This window comes from Ahaetulla prasina, chromosome 7 (assembly GCF_028640845.1).
Source record: "Ahaetulla prasina isolate Xishuangbanna chromosome 7, ASM2864084v1, whole genome shotgun sequence".
In the NCBI taxonomy this organism is placed as follows: domain Eukaryota; kingdom Metazoa; phylum Chordata; class Lepidosauria; order Squamata; family Colubridae; genus Ahaetulla; species Ahaetulla prasina.
The window spans coordinates 92105070-92124289 of NC_080545.1; the positions used below are offsets into that span (position 1 = coordinate 92105070).

The 19220-nt window shown below is 42.0% G+C and overlaps 1 protein-coding gene across 1 annotated transcript in view; it reads left to right on the top strand.

The window, feature by feature from the left end:
* Positions 1-14769, top strand: part of C2CD5 (C2 calcium dependent domain containing 5) — an 87087-nt gene extending 72318 nt beyond the window's left edge. The window contains exons 21-27 of the mRNA XM_058190220.1: positions 191-275; positions 398-484; positions 4497-4547; positions 7583-7684; positions 8638-8828; positions 11468-11614; positions 13339-14769. Coding sequence (XP_058046203.1) covers positions 191-275; positions 398-484; positions 4497-4547; positions 7583-7684; positions 8638-8828; positions 11468-11614; positions 13339-13452 — 777 coding nt within the window. The 3' untranslated portion in view covers positions 13453-14769. The remainder of the gene's footprint in view (positions 1-190; positions 276-397; positions 485-4496; positions 4548-7582; positions 7685-8637; positions 8829-11467; positions 11615-13338) is intronic.
* The last annotated feature ends 4451 nt before the right edge of the window (positions 14770-19220 follow it).

Consider the following 19220-nt stretch of genomic DNA (forward strand, 5'->3'; position numbering starts at 1 on the left):
TTTGCATGTGTGTACGTGCGTGTATGCAAGTATATCTTGTGTGTGTGTGTGCATGTGTTGGTATATACACGTGTATTTCTAAGCTAAAGGAAACTGGAATGAATGAGTGAGTGAGTGAATGAATGAATGAATGAATGAATGAATGAATGAATGAATGAAAAAACTGACAGTTAAATGTTTGTCATTACAGGTCACCGTTACAGCTGTTGCAATAACCTTTGATAAACACCAGGCTTTGCAAACAGCTAAAACTGTAGAAAAAAACCCACAAAGAGGTAAAAAAAAAAACATTTGAGAATGTACAAATTCATTCTTTGCCATCGTGGATGCCATGATTTCAGGACATCTGCGTTTTAATGGAAAAATCGATATTTATGTACCACTTTATTATTTCAAGCTTCCACAGACAACGAAGAACAGCTGCAATTTCCATTGGAACTTTCTTCTGATCCTCACATGCCTCAGCAGTTCTCACCGGCTAAAGGTTGGATTTTATTTAACTATCCTTAAAAAAAAGAGAGAGAGAGAGCATATGCTTCTCCTTATACATTTCATTCACTTGCTCCTTTGCTGCTTGGATTTAGTACCCAATATGAATTGAACGTTGGTACTTTCCATCTATAGGAAAGCTAAGCTATACCTAAAGTATGTTGAGGAAAATTGCTTTAATTACAATAAGCTGTTAACATATTAGGAAGGAGCAAATGAAAAGAAACAGTTGATTTTTCTGCTTGTTTTTAATTGCAATTCTGTAACTGCTTTGAGGCTGCCAAACAGCCAGTCAATTCTGACTCTGAGCTAAGTTCATTTTGGGAATACATGAAGCAATTCCTCAGTCATCTGAAAATTATCTCTGCTAAATTGAATCAGCAATGTCTGGATACATAAAAATGAAATTTTTTTAGAAGCCAGACAATTGTAGCTAAAGTTTTTTTCATTTCTCTAAAGAGAATTAAGTCATCTTCTTTTTTCAGCCCATTCTTTATTCTAATTCAGCAGATAGAACCTATATAGAACCTATATTCTATATTACAAAACATTGCATAATTTCATGTGGAATTTTAAAAGAAGTTTCAATTGATTTGTTTAAGCATCTTTCAAAAATCCTTATGAAATCAAGCAAACTTTTCTAGCTGAATTGCTATGCAAAATAGCATTGTTCTCATGGGGATACCGTATCCTAAATCCTCATTAGATCACTGGGTATGCTTTACTTGGAGATCTGAGTAACATCTAATCACTTGAAACCATAAGCTTAGATTAGACAAGCTTAAGAGTAGAATCTATCAGACATAGAAGTGCTATTCTGATAAATCCAGTACTCTGAACAAAAGAAGTTTAATTGAATCTGAAGTTGTTGAATTACAGTTTGGCAGTTAGTTAGCTTAATCAACCGACCTAGATCATTTCTTACTGCTCTTGAGTTATCACAATGCCTGTTTTCCAAATATTTAGATTGTTAAGCTGTCACTGACTTTATTTTTGTTTATATTTCTACTTATCTACTAAAGGAGAGTAATTAAACCCTGTCCATGAAGATGTATACCATGATAAATTCCTTAGCTTTTAAAATGATAGATGTAGGTGAAGGAATGGCAGAACCTGGAGGTGGAGTGAAAAGGGGGATGAGCCTGGAATCCCTACGTGGCCACAAGAGAACTAAGTCTAAGCCCTTTTGTGTGCTGTTGACCCTTATCTAACTCTAAGAAGGTGCCCAGCGTTAGTTGAGAAGATTCCTGTGATTAGGCTTTTAGCAATAAATCAGTTTAATTGAACCTTCACAGGTGGACCTGATCTTTTGCACCCGACAATAGAGCACTGCACATTTTTTCTGCAACAGACTAACATAGCTCAATAACATAGGAAATTATGGTTAAGATGGCTGACAATGCATGCTCTTAACAAAGGCCATTACTGTATGTAGTGTGGCTAATCCCTGTACTGTAAGGATGCTTTTATAATCTTGTACTGTCCACGGTCTCCCGATTCTCTCTGCTTTGACACTTGGACGCTGTTTTTGTTTTTAGCTTGGTGAATTTTCTTTCACCAGCATCCTCACTAAATTGCCATTTAGCCTTTTTCTTGATTAATCTTTTAATCGAGTAGGCAGCTCTCTTTTTGTTTCGTTCTGTTATTGTCTTTCTGAAGACTCTAACAAGTCTAACAAGTCTTGTTTCTGAGTTGTGTAAAACTGTACTTGTTTTTTTAAAAAAAACTATTGGCCAGTAGATGGGTATGTGGTGTCATGTCAGCAAATAGCTCATGTAGCATCAACTATAGGAAGTGCAGCAAATAGCTCATTTAGCATCAACTACAGGAAGGACGTTGAGCTTGTCGATCAAAAGGTCGGCAGCTCAGCAGTTCGAATCCCTAGTGCTGCTGTGTAACGGGGTGAGCTCCCATTACTTGTCCCAGCTTCTGCCAACCTAGCAGTTTCGAAAGCACGTAAAAATGCAAGTAGGAAAAATACTTTGGTGGGAAGGTAACAGCGTTCTGTGCGCCTTTGGCGTTGAGTCAAATGGTAGGAATGTAAGATGTTTGGGGTAGTGGTGCGAAATGAGGTAAAGGGACTCAGGCCAGGAGGACTTCAACCAAGCAAAGCTGGCTGGGGAATTCTGGGAGTTGAAGTCCATCAGGCTTACAGCTGCCAAGGTTGGAGACCCCTGATATAGACTATAGGTAGTCTTCAACTTACAACGATTTGTTTAGTGACCGAAGTTACAACGGCACTGAAAACAGTGACTTATGACTGTTTTTCACACTAATGACTGTTGTGGCATTCCCATGGTCATGTGATCAAAACTTCGGACAGCGCTGGCTCTTCGGCTTTGAAACAGAGATGAGCACCGCCCCCTAGAGTTGGCAATGACTAGCACGTATGTGCGAGGGGAACCTTTACCTTTTATAGGAACTGCTTAGCTAAAACAGAAGCCTTCTTTGGTGCTTAGGGGTTTGGCTTATTTTGTCTTTTTTAAGATCAGCACCTTGGACAGCAGAATATAATGAGCAATCTGCTGCTGAAGGCAGATTATTTGCTTGAAGGTTGAACATCACCTCTTGTCTCACGTCATGCATAGTTAATTGTACAACTGGGGTTTTCATAAACCAGAGGCAATGCTGATTCTAAGCCAGTGGTCCCCAACCTTTCTGGCTTTGCGGACCAGTGGGGAGAGGGGATGGTTCTGCAAGAGCAGGCAGGTGAGCTCATGCATGTGTGCACAGCTTCATTTCCTTCAAGTGGAGCTGCGCATGCGCTCGCCAGCCACTTCTGTGGCCCGGTTCCGAATAGGCCACAGCCCGGGAACGCACCCCCGCCTGGGAGTGGGGACCCCTCTTGTAAATAATGCATAAAAATGCCCTTTAAAAAAAAAGCAAAATAACAACCTGGCATTTGCTGTGGTTTTTACGTTTTGTTTTCTTTGCTTTTAAGATTTACTAGAGAATCTTTCATCATTGCTTTAACATTAATACATTTGTAGAAAAGCTCTCAGAGAATGGCTGGAACGTAAGATGTTTGGGGTAGTGGTGCGAAATGAGGTAAAGGGACTCAGGCCAGGAGGACTTCAACCAAGCAAAGCTGGCTGGGGAATTCTGGGAGTTGAAGTCCATCAGGCTTACAGCTGCCAAGGTTGGAGACCCCTGATATAGACTATAGGTAGTCTTCAACTTACAACGATTTGTTTAGTGACCGAAGTTACAACGGCACTGAAAACAGTGACTTATGACTGTTTTTCACACTAATGACCGTTTGCGGCATTCCCATGGTCATGTGATCAAAACTTGGATAGTTGCCAGCTGACTCATATCTATGATCGTTACAGTGTCCCGGGAGATTATGTGATCCCCTTTTGCGACCTGCTGACAAGCAAAGTCAGTGGGGGAGCCAGATTCACTTTAACAGCCGCGTTACTAATTTAACAAGTACAGCGATTAACTTAACAACTGTGGCAAGAAAAGTCATAAAACGGGACAAAACTCACTTAACAACTGTTTTGTTTAGCAACTAAAGTGTTGGTTGCAAGTCGAGAATTACCTGCAATCCTGTCACATATATCAGCAGGGCTGAGCTTTAGAGGGAATATTTAACGTTTTCATTGTTCGTTTAACAATATTTTTTTATTGTGATGTACCTTTATTTTAGAGGGAATGCTTCAGTTTTACCCTTCAAAATACATATTTTTGCAAATTAAAAATGGCAGTAAACTGCAGTGTAATCAAGATCGTGGATGGTTTCTAACCCCGCAGGTTTATTTTCCATAAAAATAGCGTGCAGATGAATCTTCAGTCATGTTCATTGCCAAGTTGAACTTCAGTATAATGTTCACTCATCATGTTGTGGTTTAATAGGTTCTGAACATTGATATTCAGTGACTCCACAGTTGGTTAGAGGGGTATTTTAAGCAGATCGCCGCTGAAAACTGACATGAAAAGAAATCTGAATTAATAGAGTTGTCACTACCTATATCACATCGGTGGACTTCATTTTGTCTTATTAGAGGACCTGGAGAATCCAAGTTCCCACGCAGGTATACCAGCTGGTCAAAGAGGTGAGTTTACTTGATTTAGCTGAAAGCCAAAACAGGAAATGAATTCCTGGGTTTGTTGGGAATACATTTGAGATATAACACTAAATCTTCCAAACACTAGTTACCTTGGAAAGCATGCTCTGATATGGCTTATTGATACCCAAAATACGTATTGGAAATAACAATGGTTTTCAAATGATAGTATTGTTATCCAGAACAATTTTCTGAAATGATGTTGGTTATTGATTTTCATCTTCCCTTAATATAATTTTGAATTCCCCTGGATTTATTTTTTTTAACAAAGGACAGGGATGGATATAGTAAAAGAGCTGTGAATATATCAATATGACTTCCCATCACAGAGTTGTCATTGGCAGTTTTAATGCCTGTCTACAAACAGTTATCTAGACAGATTTTATTTGAAAATAAAACATACCGGAAAAAAATGAGATGCTCCAGTACCATAAAAATGATATTACACAGAGTTTATGAACCAGGCCTTTCAAGGTAAAATATAAAATTTTAAATGGATTTGACAAAATGCTCTGATCTGATGAATTGGCTGAGTAAACTCATAAATTTGAAGGATGGATTTGCAAGTAGTATTTATTTATCTTGTTCATTCCCCCACTTCATACATTAGAACAGGGGTGTCCAAACTTGGTCCCTTTAAGACTTGTGGACTTCAATTCCCAGAGTTCCTCAGCCAGCAAAGCTGGCTGAGGGACTCTGGGAGTTGAAGTCCACAAGTCTTAAAGGGACCAAGTTTGGACACCCCTGCATTAGAACCTTAGTTGACTAGGCATTGCTGGGAGAAAGCGCCATTACTATTCCAAGATCAACAATCTAGGAATGTTTACCTGAATCCTAAGAATTATCAGAGCAGTGTCTGACTTTCTCCATTGGTCCAACTTGTGCCAATTACTTTATATCTTGCTTTAGATTTTCACAGTGTAATAAGGATTAAGCTGAATGTCTTTTCTATTTGCCAAATTACATTGAACACTACTACATCTGATTTAACTTTCTTGGATATTTCATATCACTTATTTTAAATTAAATTAAAGCTCAACTCATTATATATTTACTAAACATATTTACTATTTATTTATTTATTTTATTTATTTATTTAAATTTGTATACCGCCCTTCTCCCGAAGGACTCAGGGCGGTTCACAGCCAGGTAAAAATACATAATAAACTATAAATACAATTAAAATACTATTAAAAGACTTATTAAATTGGCCAGAATTAAAATTTAGAAATAAAACCCATTAAAAACCCATAAACTTAAAAAACTAACCCAGTCCAGCGCAGATAAATAAGTGAGTTTTAAGCTCACGGCGAAAGGTTCGGAGGTCCGGAAGTTGACGGAGTCCTGGGGGGAGTTCGTTCCAGAGGGCGGGAGCCCCCACAGAGAAGGCCCTTCCCCTGGGCGTCGCCAGACGACACTGTCGCGCCGACGGCACCCTGAGGAGTCCCTCTCTGTGAGAGCGCACGGGTCGGTGAGAGGTATTCGGTAGCAGCAGGCGGTCCCGTAAGTAACCCGGCCCTATGCCATGGAGCGCTTTAAAGACGTTCACCAACACCTTGAAGCGCACCCGGAAGGCCACAGGTAGCCAGTGCAGCCTGCGCAGGATAGGTGTCACTCGGGAGCCACGAGGGGCTCCCTCTATCACCCGCGCAGCTGCATTCTGGACTAACTGCAGCCTCCGGATGCCCCTCAAGGGGAGCCCCATGTAGAGAGCATTGCAGTAGTCCAGACGAGTTTATTCAGGGTATTTAACATTTATTCAGAAATTCAACAATACCCCCACCCCGATATAATTTTTCATAAGGGTGCTTTAAATCAGCGATCTCCAACCTTGGCAATTTTAAGACTTGTGGACTTCAACTCCCAGAATTTCTCAGCCAGCAAAGCAAAGCTGGCTGAGGAATTCTGGGAGTTGAACTCCACAAGTCTTAAAGTTGCCAAGGCTGGAGATCCCTGATTTAAATCACTTATTCAATATGTATAATGTACGTATATGAAAAGAAACTCTCCTCCGGCCCTCTTGGCATCAACCTATGCCAGACAATTGAAATAAAAATGGCTTCAGAAATCCCTATGCTGATCTTAGTGATGCCAACTTATAGAAATCTTTGGCCAAATTGGAAACACTTCAGAATTGATGTAGGCTTCTGGGAAAATGCGAAGCTCTGAATTATTGCAAATAATTGCAAAATACATTCATAATGGGCAAGTGCTGTTAATGAATTTGGTCATTCTTTTAGGAGATACACACAAACGCACACACATATACAATTCCCTATAAGCCATGACCAAATTTTATGTAAAAGTAAAGATTTTCCTGGCCAGTCACGTTTGACTCTAGGGCACATTGCTCTTCTCCATTTCTTGGCTGAGGGAGCCAGCGCTGCTCGAAGACATTTTTCATGGCCATGTGGCCAGCATGACTGTATGCCAAAGGCACACAGAGTGCTGTTACCTTCCCACTGAAGTGGTACCTATTAATCTATTCATATTTGCAAGCTTTCGAACTGCTAGGTGGGCAGGAGCTGGGATGAGGACAGGAGCTCACCCCATTGTGCAGCACTCGGGTCTCGAACCTGGGCTGTTCAGGTCTCCCACTGATAAGGACAGCATCTTTAACCGCTGAGCCATCGCACCCCATGACTAATTTATATAGCTACGTAAAATTAGACAAATAATGCACTACCTTAGCTCCATTCAAATTTCATCGAAAGACTTGGGAAAACCAATAACTTGCTGGATGCACTAAGTTCTAGTCCTGCCTTAGGCATTAAAGCCGGCTGGGTAACTTTGGGCCACTCATTCTCTCTCTGCCCAACTCGCCTCACCAGGGTGGTTATGGGGAAAATAGGAGGAGGAAGATGTGTTGGATACGTTCGCCGCCTTGAGTTATAATAAAGGCGGGATACAAATCAAGACAACGGGTTCATCAGAAGGAACGCTTCAATGGGCAAAGGGGCGTCATCCATATTTTCCTTTTCTTTTCTTTTTTTCCCCTTTTGTTTCTCTGTCTGTGTTTCCAGCCACTTCCGTTGATTACAGTACCTTTGCAGACAGATGCAACAGCTGGATAGAATTCATTAAACTGAAAGCTCACACCATAAGGCGTGGATCAATTAAGACAAGTAGGCAGCCGTTTCTACCCCATTCTGATCATTGGGAGCCTAGATTCTGATCTCTCAGTGGCAAACGGCAGAGCTTCGTATTCAATAGTGGCGTTGCAAAAATCAGTGTCCCGAGTGTGAAAGCTGCAGACGCAACGGGGTCTGTCCAAAAAAAAAACCTGTTAATTTTGGAGCACGCGGCTCCCCGAATCATTGCCAGCATATGTACCAGTGGCCAATAGGCTTGCGGATTGTAACCCCACCCCACCCCCCACCCCCAAAAATATACATACTCTGCATGGCAGAATATGTATGTGTACCTCAGTGAAATTACTCATAACATGCAAGGATTCCCTATGTGACCTGCATGGCTGTAATTTACCGAATTAATCCGTGGTTGAGTTTTGTTTTGTTTTAAATTCTTATTTAAGTCCTTCCCTAGGTTTTGCTTTATTTGCTCAAGGTGACAATTTTAGACAGAAGAGCTTAGACCAAATTTGCAAAAAAAAAAAACCCAAAACGGCCAAAAAAAAAAAGTGGAACGGAGAAACATGTCAACTTTCACACTCTTTCCTGTAGACTTTTGTCATTCCTTCTTGCAGAAAATGTTCATCAAATTTTGACTCCCTTTTCGAGTCCTTCCACTCTACCCTCTCACCCCCACCCCACCCCACCCCTTTTCTGTAGATCCACCTTATAACCAATCATCTGTCTGTGCAGTTGCTGGCCTCCGTGTTTCCTTTTGCAGGAATGATCCTTTTCTCCCAAAATAAATCCCAACCAAGCTTCCGGCCTCTCACTTGCATGTGCTGCATGATAATTCGCTTTCTTTGGCTGAGCATCACAGGCAGCTGAATGTGGTCACCCAGCTCTCTCACACCCATGTGGAAGGGTCACTGTTGGTGCTGCCTCCAGCCCGGTTTGCCCGGAGTTCCAGTTGAGCTTCTCTCCCTCTCTCTCTTTGCTCTGTGTAGCCGTCTCCCTTGACAAGCCAAGTCCGCTGACCGAAGGGCAGTGCCGACACCGCCTGGGACCCACAGGATTGAACTCCACTGTGCCAGTTGTGAAAATGACGCCGCTTTCTTTCATCCCCGGAGCCAAAATAACCAAATACCTTGGAATCATCAACATGTTCTTCATACGAGAAACCACTTCTCTACGAGAGGTGAGCTGACAAAAGAGTATTTCTGCCAGGAGCAAAATTGCAGGCAGGATTGAGTTTAGGTTTGGAGTATACCATGGACTTAGGTCTGAAATGTGGCACGGCTCCAGAGCAGGGGTGTCAAACTCAAGGCGGGGGGGCCAGATCCGGCTCACGGGGTGCTTAGATCTGGCCCGTGTGCGGCCACCCTGGCAACAGTGAAGGACCAGCCCACAGTGCCTCTGCCAGCGGAAATGGCGCTCGGCAGGGCTGCGTGCAGGAGGCCATTGCAGCCGAAAATGGAGCTTGCAAGGGCCGCAGGCGGCATTCCCAAGCTCCATTTTTGCTGGCAGAGGCACTGTGGGCTGGTCCTTCGCTGTTGCCAGGGTGGCCCCACGCAGAGTGTTGCAGGAGGCCTTCACAGCCAAAACAAGAGCTTGGGAGCCCGTTTTCACTGGCAGAGCGCTCGGGCCACCCTAGGCGCCCCCGACACAAGTGACATTGAGCTGGCCACCCCCACACCAGCCCCCCCAAGGTCAAGCACAACCCTGATGTGGCCCTCAATGAAATTGAGTTTGAGACTCCTGCTCCTGAGTATCTAAGGAGCCTTCTCACCCCAATGGGACTACCCTGCCCCACCCTCTCCAGTAGAAGGGGTTGCTGTAGATCTCGTCTGCTAGTTCTCCTCTAGAGAACCATTTAAATTGAATGCTAGTCAAGTTCCAATTTCTTGTCTCCCCTTTTGACACGATATCCTTATAGAGGATATTATCTAAATTCTACATTAGCAAAGTAACATTGATGGAAAAGAAGTACCGGTACTTCATGCTGGTTGCCATGAAGATCTGAAGGCTCTCACCTAGGAGAGGACATGAATTATCAGTACAGATTCGATTTAAGAGCTATAGAATATTTGAAGCTCTGGGTTGAACTGTTGGCATCCTTGGTGCTCTCTCAACTTAGTGGTTTTCTTGCAGATATTTCATTGCCCTTCATTCTTAATGAAACGCCTGCAAGAAAACAACAAGCTCCGAGAGCACCAAGGGCCCCACCATTTACGGTCAGTTGTTGTCAGGTGCAAAAGACCAGGATCACACATGAAGTTCCAATTAAATTGATTTATTATTAATGCCTAGAAATCAACTAAGAGTTAACACTGTTTTGGTGCTAGATAAAGAGGGGTTGGACTTCGTCCATTTGTAGTTACATAGTGACTCTAGGCTGATGACTCTCTTGACTCCACCCTCAGGCTCTGCCACCCGTTCTCCTACGGTTATGATTTTCAGTGGTATGGGAGCCTGGAGCCTGCTTGGTATGGTGGGACTCCATCTCTCTGAGTACTTTTTCATATGTCTTATGGTTTATAATTTATTGTTCTCTGGGCAATCTTTTCCATCTTCAGGCTGACCTTACATTCTGCACGTTTCACATTCCACCCCATCAGTCCAAGTGTTTTATGAGATTAGTCCATCCCTTGGGTTTGGTTTTCAAATCCTGTAGCAGAGCTATAGCGTATAGCAGTCTTCCCCACAAAAGTTACAAAATAAACTGAGTTTCTTTCTTTTTTTCCCCCTTTTTTTTAAAAAAAGAGCCAGAACTCTTTATTGTGATTGTAACTTGTTTATCTTGATAATAAATCAAGATTTTCTCACTGGGGAAGCTGAAGTGTAAATATCCCAACCATTTTTTATGAGTTCAATTTGAGAAGGTTATTTCTTTTGAGACAGTGGACACTTAGCTCTCCATTAATTAGAACAACTTTGAAGGCCTACATTTATTTATTTTATTTATTTATTTACATTTATATCCCGCCCTTCTCCGAAGACTCAGGGCGGCTTACAGTGTATAAGGCAATAGTCTCATTCTATTTGTATATTTACAAAGTCAACTTATTGGCCCCCCAACAATTTGGGTCCTCATTTTACCTACCTTATAAAGGATGGAAGGCTGAGTCAACCTTGGGCCGGGCTTGAACCTGCAGTAATTGCAGGCTGCTGTGTTCTAATAACAGGCTTCTTACCAGCCTGAGCTATCATGGCCCATGTTTAGACCACTTTTTTTTTCTACTTCAGTTGAGAGTCTGGAAAGAGTGCAGATAAGAGCAACTACGATGATTGTGGGGAGGGGGGCTGGAGGCTAGAGCATACAATGAACAAGTGTGGGAACTGGGTATGTCTCGTCTAACCAATAACAGGACTATGAGTGACATGATAACAGTCTTCCAATATTTGAGGGGCTGCCACACGCAGGGTTTCGAACTATACTCCAAAGCAGGGGTCTCCAACCTTGGCAACTTTAAGACTTGTGGACGTCAACTCCCAGAATTCTGGAAGTTGAAGTCCACAAGTCTTAAAGTTGCCAAGGTTGGAGACCCCTGCTCCAAAGCACCTGAGGGCTGGACAAGAAGTAACTGGTAGAAGATCATTCCAGGTTGGAACTAAGGAGAAATTTCCTCAAAATGAGAACTATCAGTGGAAAGTCTTGTCTTCAGAAGTTGTGGCTGCTTCATTGCTGGAGGTTTTCAAGAAGAGTTTGGACAACCGTTTGTCTGAAATCGTACACAGTCTCCTGCTTGAGCAGAGGGTTGAATGAAGAAGGCCTCTAAGGTTCCTTCCATCTCTCTTGTTCCATATTCAAACAACTTATCTGTATGTGTTTTATAGGAAGGCGGTGTGAGTGGCTTCCTGCATGCATTTGTCGCTGAAGTGTTTGCGATGGTCCGAGCTCATGTGGCAGCACTTGGGGGAAATGCGGTAGTCTCCTACATCATGAAGCAGTGTGTGTTTATGGAAAACCCAAACAAAAACCAGGTAACTATGCTAGCCTTACCAATTCCTCTTGGCGTCCATCTGGAGGTTCTTTGTGATAACCCTCAAAGCCCACAACTTTTTGCTGAGAAGATGATGGCCAAATTAAACCATTTAAAGTCTTCTTTCTGAAACTTTCAGAACCAAAAGGAAGAGGCCTTTGCCCCCCATGAGTTTGCAAAACAACGTCCAGTGCTTCAGAAATAATTTGCAAACAGTCCTTCGTACTGTGTAGCGGCATGGACATACTCGGTCCTTTAAGTGTTTGCTACACTTAAAACCGCGGTATCTTTTTCTAGGCTGCTGCCCATACAATCCGAGATGCAGCTTCTTTAATAGGTAACGATCAATGCTAGGCTCATGCTCCTTCATAGTCCAGAAACATTTTTGGAAATAAATCCAAAGCATTAGATAGCCTAATAATCTGTAGACATGTAGCTTTTAATTTAAATGATGGATTAATCCATTCTTCAATAGGCTGGCATGTCATTTTAGGCATGCCAGATCTGTTATTTACCCCAAAACTGATAGGTTCTGCTTCAATTGGGAACCAGGCCTTGCATTTTACCTGGATTAGATATGAACAATGTTTTGTTAACATTTTAAATACTTTATGCATCTCTAAAAGGTATGCAGTTTTGAGTAGATAAAAACAAAGAGATTCCAAAAATAATTATTTTCTTTCCACTTACAGTCCCACTCCTAATTTGAGATAAATGTGATATAAATTCCATCATCTGTGATCCAAGCCCTTAAAGAATAGAATTGAATTGAATTGAATTGAATTGAATTGAATTGAATTTTATTGGCCAAGTGTGTTTGGACACAAGGAATTTGTCTTGGTGCATATGCTCTCAGTGTACATAAAAGAAAAGATACGTTCATCAAGGTACAACATTTACAACACAATTGATGGTCAATATATCAATATAAATCATAAGGATTGCCAGCAACAAAGTTACAGTCATACAGTCATAAGTGGAAAGAGATTGGTGATGGGAACTATGAGAAGATTAATAGTAGTGCAGATTCAGTAAATAGTCTGACAGTGTTTATGGAATTATTTTAATTATAATAATTATTTTATTATTATTTTATTATAATAATTATTTTATTTTATTTTAATTATAATAATTATAATAATTTAAATTTAATTATAAGCAAACCTGGATATCTGTTGACCGCATAGCGGTCATTGTCTACTCCAGTGTTTCTCAATCATGGCAACTTTAAGGTGTGCGGATCTCAACTTCCAGATTTCCCCAGTCAGCTATGCTGTCGGGGGAATGCTGGGAGTTGAAGTCCATCCATCTTAAAGTTGCCACGTTGAGGAACATTGATCTACCCTTTTGAGACTTTGCAGGCATAAGCAATCCCTCCTCTCTACAACCAGGCTGGCCATGAATTCCAGACATCCCTTATCAAAAAGCCCCTTAGATAGTGGTGGCAATTTATAAATTACGTAAAAATCATTAAAAAAATTTAAAGACAGAAAAGTACACGAACACTACTCCAAAACCTCTGTATCCCGATAACTGCTCTAACTATCTGCCGAATCCCATACAGGGCTATTGCTATCATGTATATTTCCCCCCAGTTTTATATCTAGAACTTGTGAAGCTGCTGAAACCCACACCACATTTTATAAGTCTCTGTAAATTATCAGAAACTGCTAATTTCAAAGTCCATGAGGCATATAATTGAATATCCCTTCTTCGTTGCCGCAGGCTCAGTGTCTAATAAATGTCAGCGGAGACGCAGTGATTTTTATTCGTGAATCCGAACTAGATGGGGTGCCTGCCCAGTTTTCTGCTACTGGTTCCACAAAGGAAACAACATGAAGAATGGAGATGTTTTTATTCACGTGACCATATTTCCAGAGGCTCCGGTAGCCAAGTTTTGTTTCTTACGCTCCGTATATGAAGTATAGCTCCATTTTGAACCAGCTTAAAACATCTTTTCCCATTTCATAAGATCCAAGAAACCACCTCAGAGCTCTCTGGACAGATAAAATAACATCTGTCTGAAAAACAAACTGGACCATCTATTGTTCTTCCGGTTCCTCAGGATATTGCCCTGCATATCTTAGAAGCACACTGAGATGAAGACGTTCCTAATTCTTTGATAAGGCAGGAGGAGGGATAGTTATACTGAAACTGGAATAACTGGGAAAACTAAATCTACGTTTTCCATAAAAGAAGAAAATGGCTTTAATATTGCCAGATGTTCACCTTGCACAGAGAACTTACCTGTTGGAATAAGCAAGAATAATAAGCATCCTAAACTGGATTTTTGTGGCATGTTTGTTTCTTTGTTTTCATACTAGCGAACTATGGACTATTTTTCTATTGTAATTTTTTTTTTTAAATGAAATTGCAGTATTGATTATGATGAACTAGCCAATGCACATAGGATTGCTATAGCCTGTCTTTGGAACAACGGGATGCGGGAACAATATTTCTCAAAGCACTGAAATTCCAGCTGCGTTGGAAGAAAAGATCAGGGTTTCCTGATCTTGTCAGGTTGTCAACGCTACCAAAATGGAGAAATCACAGATGCCGCTGCCCTTCCCTAAACAGCACTCAGCTTTGGTACTCAAGACAGGGAATTGTGGTAAATAAAAAGAAATGTTCAGATAACCCTGGCCTGGATGGATGATAATAAGGGAAAAAAAATAAGAAATCGCCGAGAGTGATTCCATCCGTAAATTGGAAAGGTAGAGGAGAATTTTGCATCCAGCCATAGATGTTTTGGGTGGTGATAGGAGGAACACTCACCTAACGGAAAGAGAAGCCCCTTAAAAATGGTTTCCATTAAAAATGGACTGTTGAGCAGAATATCCATCAGATGTTCTCCAGGTGTTCCTTTTCCTTCACCAAATATATCCTTGTGTTAAGAAGAGGCAAGCTGAAATCTTCCAGGGGCTTCCAATATTGGAACTTGAAGTACGCAATGTAAACTTGAATGTAAATACATGAGAATTTATTGGATTAAAGTTCAGAAACTTCTAGATTATTTGTCCAATTCAGAGATTTCTTTGTAAGGAGAGTGGTGGTGAACGTCACATTCCTATGTACATAAATAAAGCCTCTTTATACAAGTGTCTGCTTTGATGCTGTGGGCAGATATTGTGGGGGATGGAATCATATGATGACATTCTGGTGGGGTTAGGTTTGGTTTTTTCTTTCTGAGCTGGAAATCTGCCCCAAATTTTTCAAGAACTGTTTAATGTCGTAATTTGGGAAATGAAGAAATGCAGGGTATGTTTTTTTAACCTTACCTTGTAACATAGTGTTTGGGGAAATGGTGATCTTCCACTTTCTTGCACCATCATGATACTTTTTCCTAACATTCTTTTAATATACCTAACGTAGAGAACATTGTCTCTTATTTTGCCCCAGCATCATTGTATTTTCTTACATTCTGATACACCTAACACTGAGAAAATAGCAAACTCTTAACTCCTATCCACCTCAGCATAGCCAGGTGATGGAGACATACATGTTTTCGTCTCTGTGTTGTATTGAAAAATGCTGCAGCTTTCTTGAGTGCGGTAGGAAGCCTCATATTCACCAAGGGAGCTCTTAATGAACTACAACATTGGGGACACTTGACATGTGTAGTATTATTAATATCCATTGTGATAGTATGTGTATTTAGGGCCCAACCTGGGTCAGTCACCAAGCTAAGAAGGTTTAAGTCTTCCAATCTTTGGACTTGTGCTGGAGCCCATCCTCAGGGAACTTTCCTCTAGCAGACTGTGTGCTTTGGTCCAGGGGTCTCCAATTTTGGCAACTTTAAGCCTGGCGGACTTCAACTCCCAGAATTCCCCAGTCTATAGTTGAAGTCCGCCAGGCTTAAAGTTGCTAAGATTGGAGACCCCTGCTTTGGGATATTCTCTGTATATTTATATGGTGCTTGGTTGTGTGTGTTTCTTTAGCTGTTGACTGGGGTGTTGATGGCTGGCTATTAAGTTATTTCCTTGTGCTGTCAAGCCCCTCCCCCCCCCGCCTCCTAAATACTGGGTAAGCTGGTGGTAAATCAGCACTTCTGTTAACTGGTAAGGGCCCCATTTCCCAGGCTTCCCAATCACTCTCTGGCTGTTTTTATATCTGCTCATCCAACAATCTGCGAAATTGTATGTATGTCCTTGTTTGTCGCAATGTAAGGCTACCAATGAGTTGGGTTCACCTTGTCTGACCGCTCGCTTGCGTTCTTGCAATCTGACTGTTAAGCTTCCTTCCTGTCTGTCCTTCCATAGTCACGGGAAATCCATGCAGGGGATCTAGTAGATTACATTAAAAATATCTCTCCCCCCCCCCTCCAACGCAATCTCTGCAATGCATGATTTGTCCTCTTATGGTAGCCTCTGGCCCCCTTGCAGATCTCGGAAGCTGTGTTCTACTGCTTCCGAAATGCTTTTGATGTATGGCAGAGTGCACCATGTGGTTGGTCTTGTACCTTGTTCCTTTCTCTCCCTGTTGTCATCTTGTGACAAACGTTTCTGGATTGTTTATTTATTATTTATTTATTTATTATTTAGATTTTTATACCGCCCTTCTCCCGAAGGACTCGGGGCGGTGTACAGCCAGATTAAAACAATACAATATACAATTTTAAAACAACAGATTAAAATAACATATTCTATAATGGCCGAAAAGTTTAAAAACCATCAGATTTGACCCAATAAAACAAAATACCCAATTTAAAATTATTAAAATTCAAAACATTCAAAATTTAAAAATTAAAATTAAGAATTAAGCCAGTCCTGCTTGGATGAACAAATACGTTTTCAATTCACGGCGAAAGGTCCGAAGGTCAGGTAATTGACGCAAACCAGGGGGAAGTTCGTTCCAGAGGGTAGGTGCTCCTACAGAGAAGGCCCTTCCCCTGGGGGCCGCCAGCCGGCATTGCTTGGCGGACGGTACCCTGAGAAGACCCTCTCTGTGTGAGCGTACAGGTCGGTGGGAGGCATAGGGTAACAGCAGGCGGTCCCGTAAGTACCCGGGCCCTAAGCCATGGAGCACTTTAAAGGTGGTAACCAACACCTTGAAGCGCACCCGAAAGACCACAGGTAGCCAGTGCAAACTGCGCAGGAGCGGTGTTACCCGGGAGCAACGTGTGGCTCCCTCAATCACCCGCGCAGCTGCATTCTGGACTAACTGAAGCCTCCGAGTGCACTTCAGGGGTAGCCCCATGTAGAGAGCATTGCAATAATCCAGATGAGAAGTGACTAGAGCGTGAGTGACCATGCATAAGGCATCCCGGTCAAGGGAATTTTGTCTATTTTTTTTAAATTTGCATTTATATCTCGCCCTTCTCCGAAGACTCAGGGCGGCTTACACTGTGTTAGCAATAGTCTTCATTCTATTTGTATATTTATATACAAAGTCAATTTATTGCCCCCAACAATCTGGGTCCTCATTTTACCTACCTTATAAAGGATGGAAGGCTGAGTCAACCTTGGGCCTGGTGGGACTAGAACCTGCAGTAATTGCAGGCAGCTGCTGTTAATAACAGACTGCATTAGCAGTCTGAGCCACAGAGGCCCCTATGTGTATATAGTGTGTGTGTGTTTAGTCTGTATTTAGTCTTTAACACGCAAGATTGGGTACTGTGAGAGATACTGAGTTAGGTCCAAATGGGGGAGGATGACAGAAGTTGTAGATAAACATGGCACTGATAGATCAGACAATTCAGCTTACATAATTGTCTCTTCTAGAACTGAACCAACTGGTTTGGTTTTGGTTATATATTAGCTCACATGAGGCTTTGGGGGAGGAAAAATTGTTTTTATCCTCCAACAATTGCTAGTTTTTTCTCCCAGGAGGTACAGTGATTGCTAATAGGCTTGAAACTCAAAAGCAGCTTTTCATGGCTAAGGAACATGGCCTGTTCCTTAGGAAGTTTCTGCTTTGTAAAATTTGCATGCCTCGGTCAGCAGGCTAGGAAGATAAGAAATGATCTTCCTTTGGCCAGAGAGACTAAATTTGCTCCATCTCTAATCTTCATGTTGAGTTTAGGTCTAAAACCTAACCTAAAATAGTGAAGCCCTATTAAAGTGTTTTCCAATCTTAGCCATTTTAAGATGTTGTGGCCCGCCAGAGTCGGACAGTGAGGAGGTTGAGGAGAAACTTGGGCCAGTCCTGAGGGCTGCGAAAAGCTCGGACGAGGGCTCTGCGTTGGAGGCAAAGGGAGTGAGACAGCAGTAAGGTAGAGAAACAGCTGGAACCTGTTCCCAGTATGTGTATGCGCAGAGCTGCCAGAAGACAAGAACAACTCAGAAAGCAGGGTCAACTTGGGAGTAAAGCCACACCTTGGAGGTGATTGGCCCCTCTCATAGGAAACAAAAGAGGAGCGAACAGGGAGTTTCCTGGGCTTTTGCAGGAAACAATTCGTTCGTTCCGTGATTCTGAGAGACTTGTACTGCATTTGGAAAGTTTTGCCTTGTACTGCATTTGGAAACAAGTTATGTGGCAGCTTGCCAAGCAAGATAAGGTCTGTGTTGATAAATATTCCTCTGAAAGACTGTTTGGGCAGGTGTGGCGTTTCTCGCGGCCAGCGGGCTCGCCACGAGAGGGTCCGGGCAGTCCCCGCGTCGGACGGAGTGAGAACGAAGACATGGAGTCCAATTCTCCTTGGGGTGAGCGAGCCCCGAGCTAGCTCAAGACAAACTCTTTTATTGGGGTTTGTTAGAGGTGGGTTACAGAGTTTCAGAAGGCAAGCATGTGATCCTGATTAACCACACATAAATTGACACATTGGGTTGGATATGCATATATGGTAATATGTTTGCAAGCACAGCTAAGCAAGATGAATATTCTATGAGTGCAAAGCAGTTTTCATATCATGTCCGGTGTTATCCGGACAGGCTCTGTGGTTAGCGTTTCTGAGCAGTTTGCAACAGCAGGTGTGGGCACATTTCTACAGAACTTTTCCTGTAAGTGCAGCGAGGCATGGAAACATAATGGTTATGTGGTTCGAACAGGATATACAGAAATACACATACAATGCACCTACTTTGTCTGCTTGCTGGTTTTCTTGTCTACAGGTTTATAATGCAAAGCAAAATTATCTGACCATTGCCATAATGATTCCCAACAGGCAGGCCTTGCTGACTGTGAATGAAAGTAATTCACAGTCGTGTAAATAAAAGAGGTTTTGCCAGGACCAAGATTCTGCTTCCTGAGTCTAGGTCAGAACAGATGTTTAGAGCAATATGATCAAAGCCATAGACTCCCCCCCACCCCTTAAAGGTCTTTTGTTGGCTACTCAGATTCCCAGGACAATTGTAGGCATCTCATTCAATGTCTCGGACAGCGTCTCAAAATACAAATAAGATCTCTCAAACTTGCCTTAATTCTAAAAATTCTACTGCCGCCTTCAAGATCTCATGTGGGATTTGAATTAAGGGGTGGTAGTAGTAGGATCATGTGAAATGTTACCACTAGTAAAATATTCAGCTTGGGCTAAAACTGTGGCAGCTGTCAAAGGAAATTAAGGATCCTCTGGTGCCACGGCTCCTGTGCTGTTACACAGTGAGAGCTTTTTAAAATTAATTATATCAACGTTTTCACACAGGCTCTTGGGCTATGGAAGTGCTACGGAT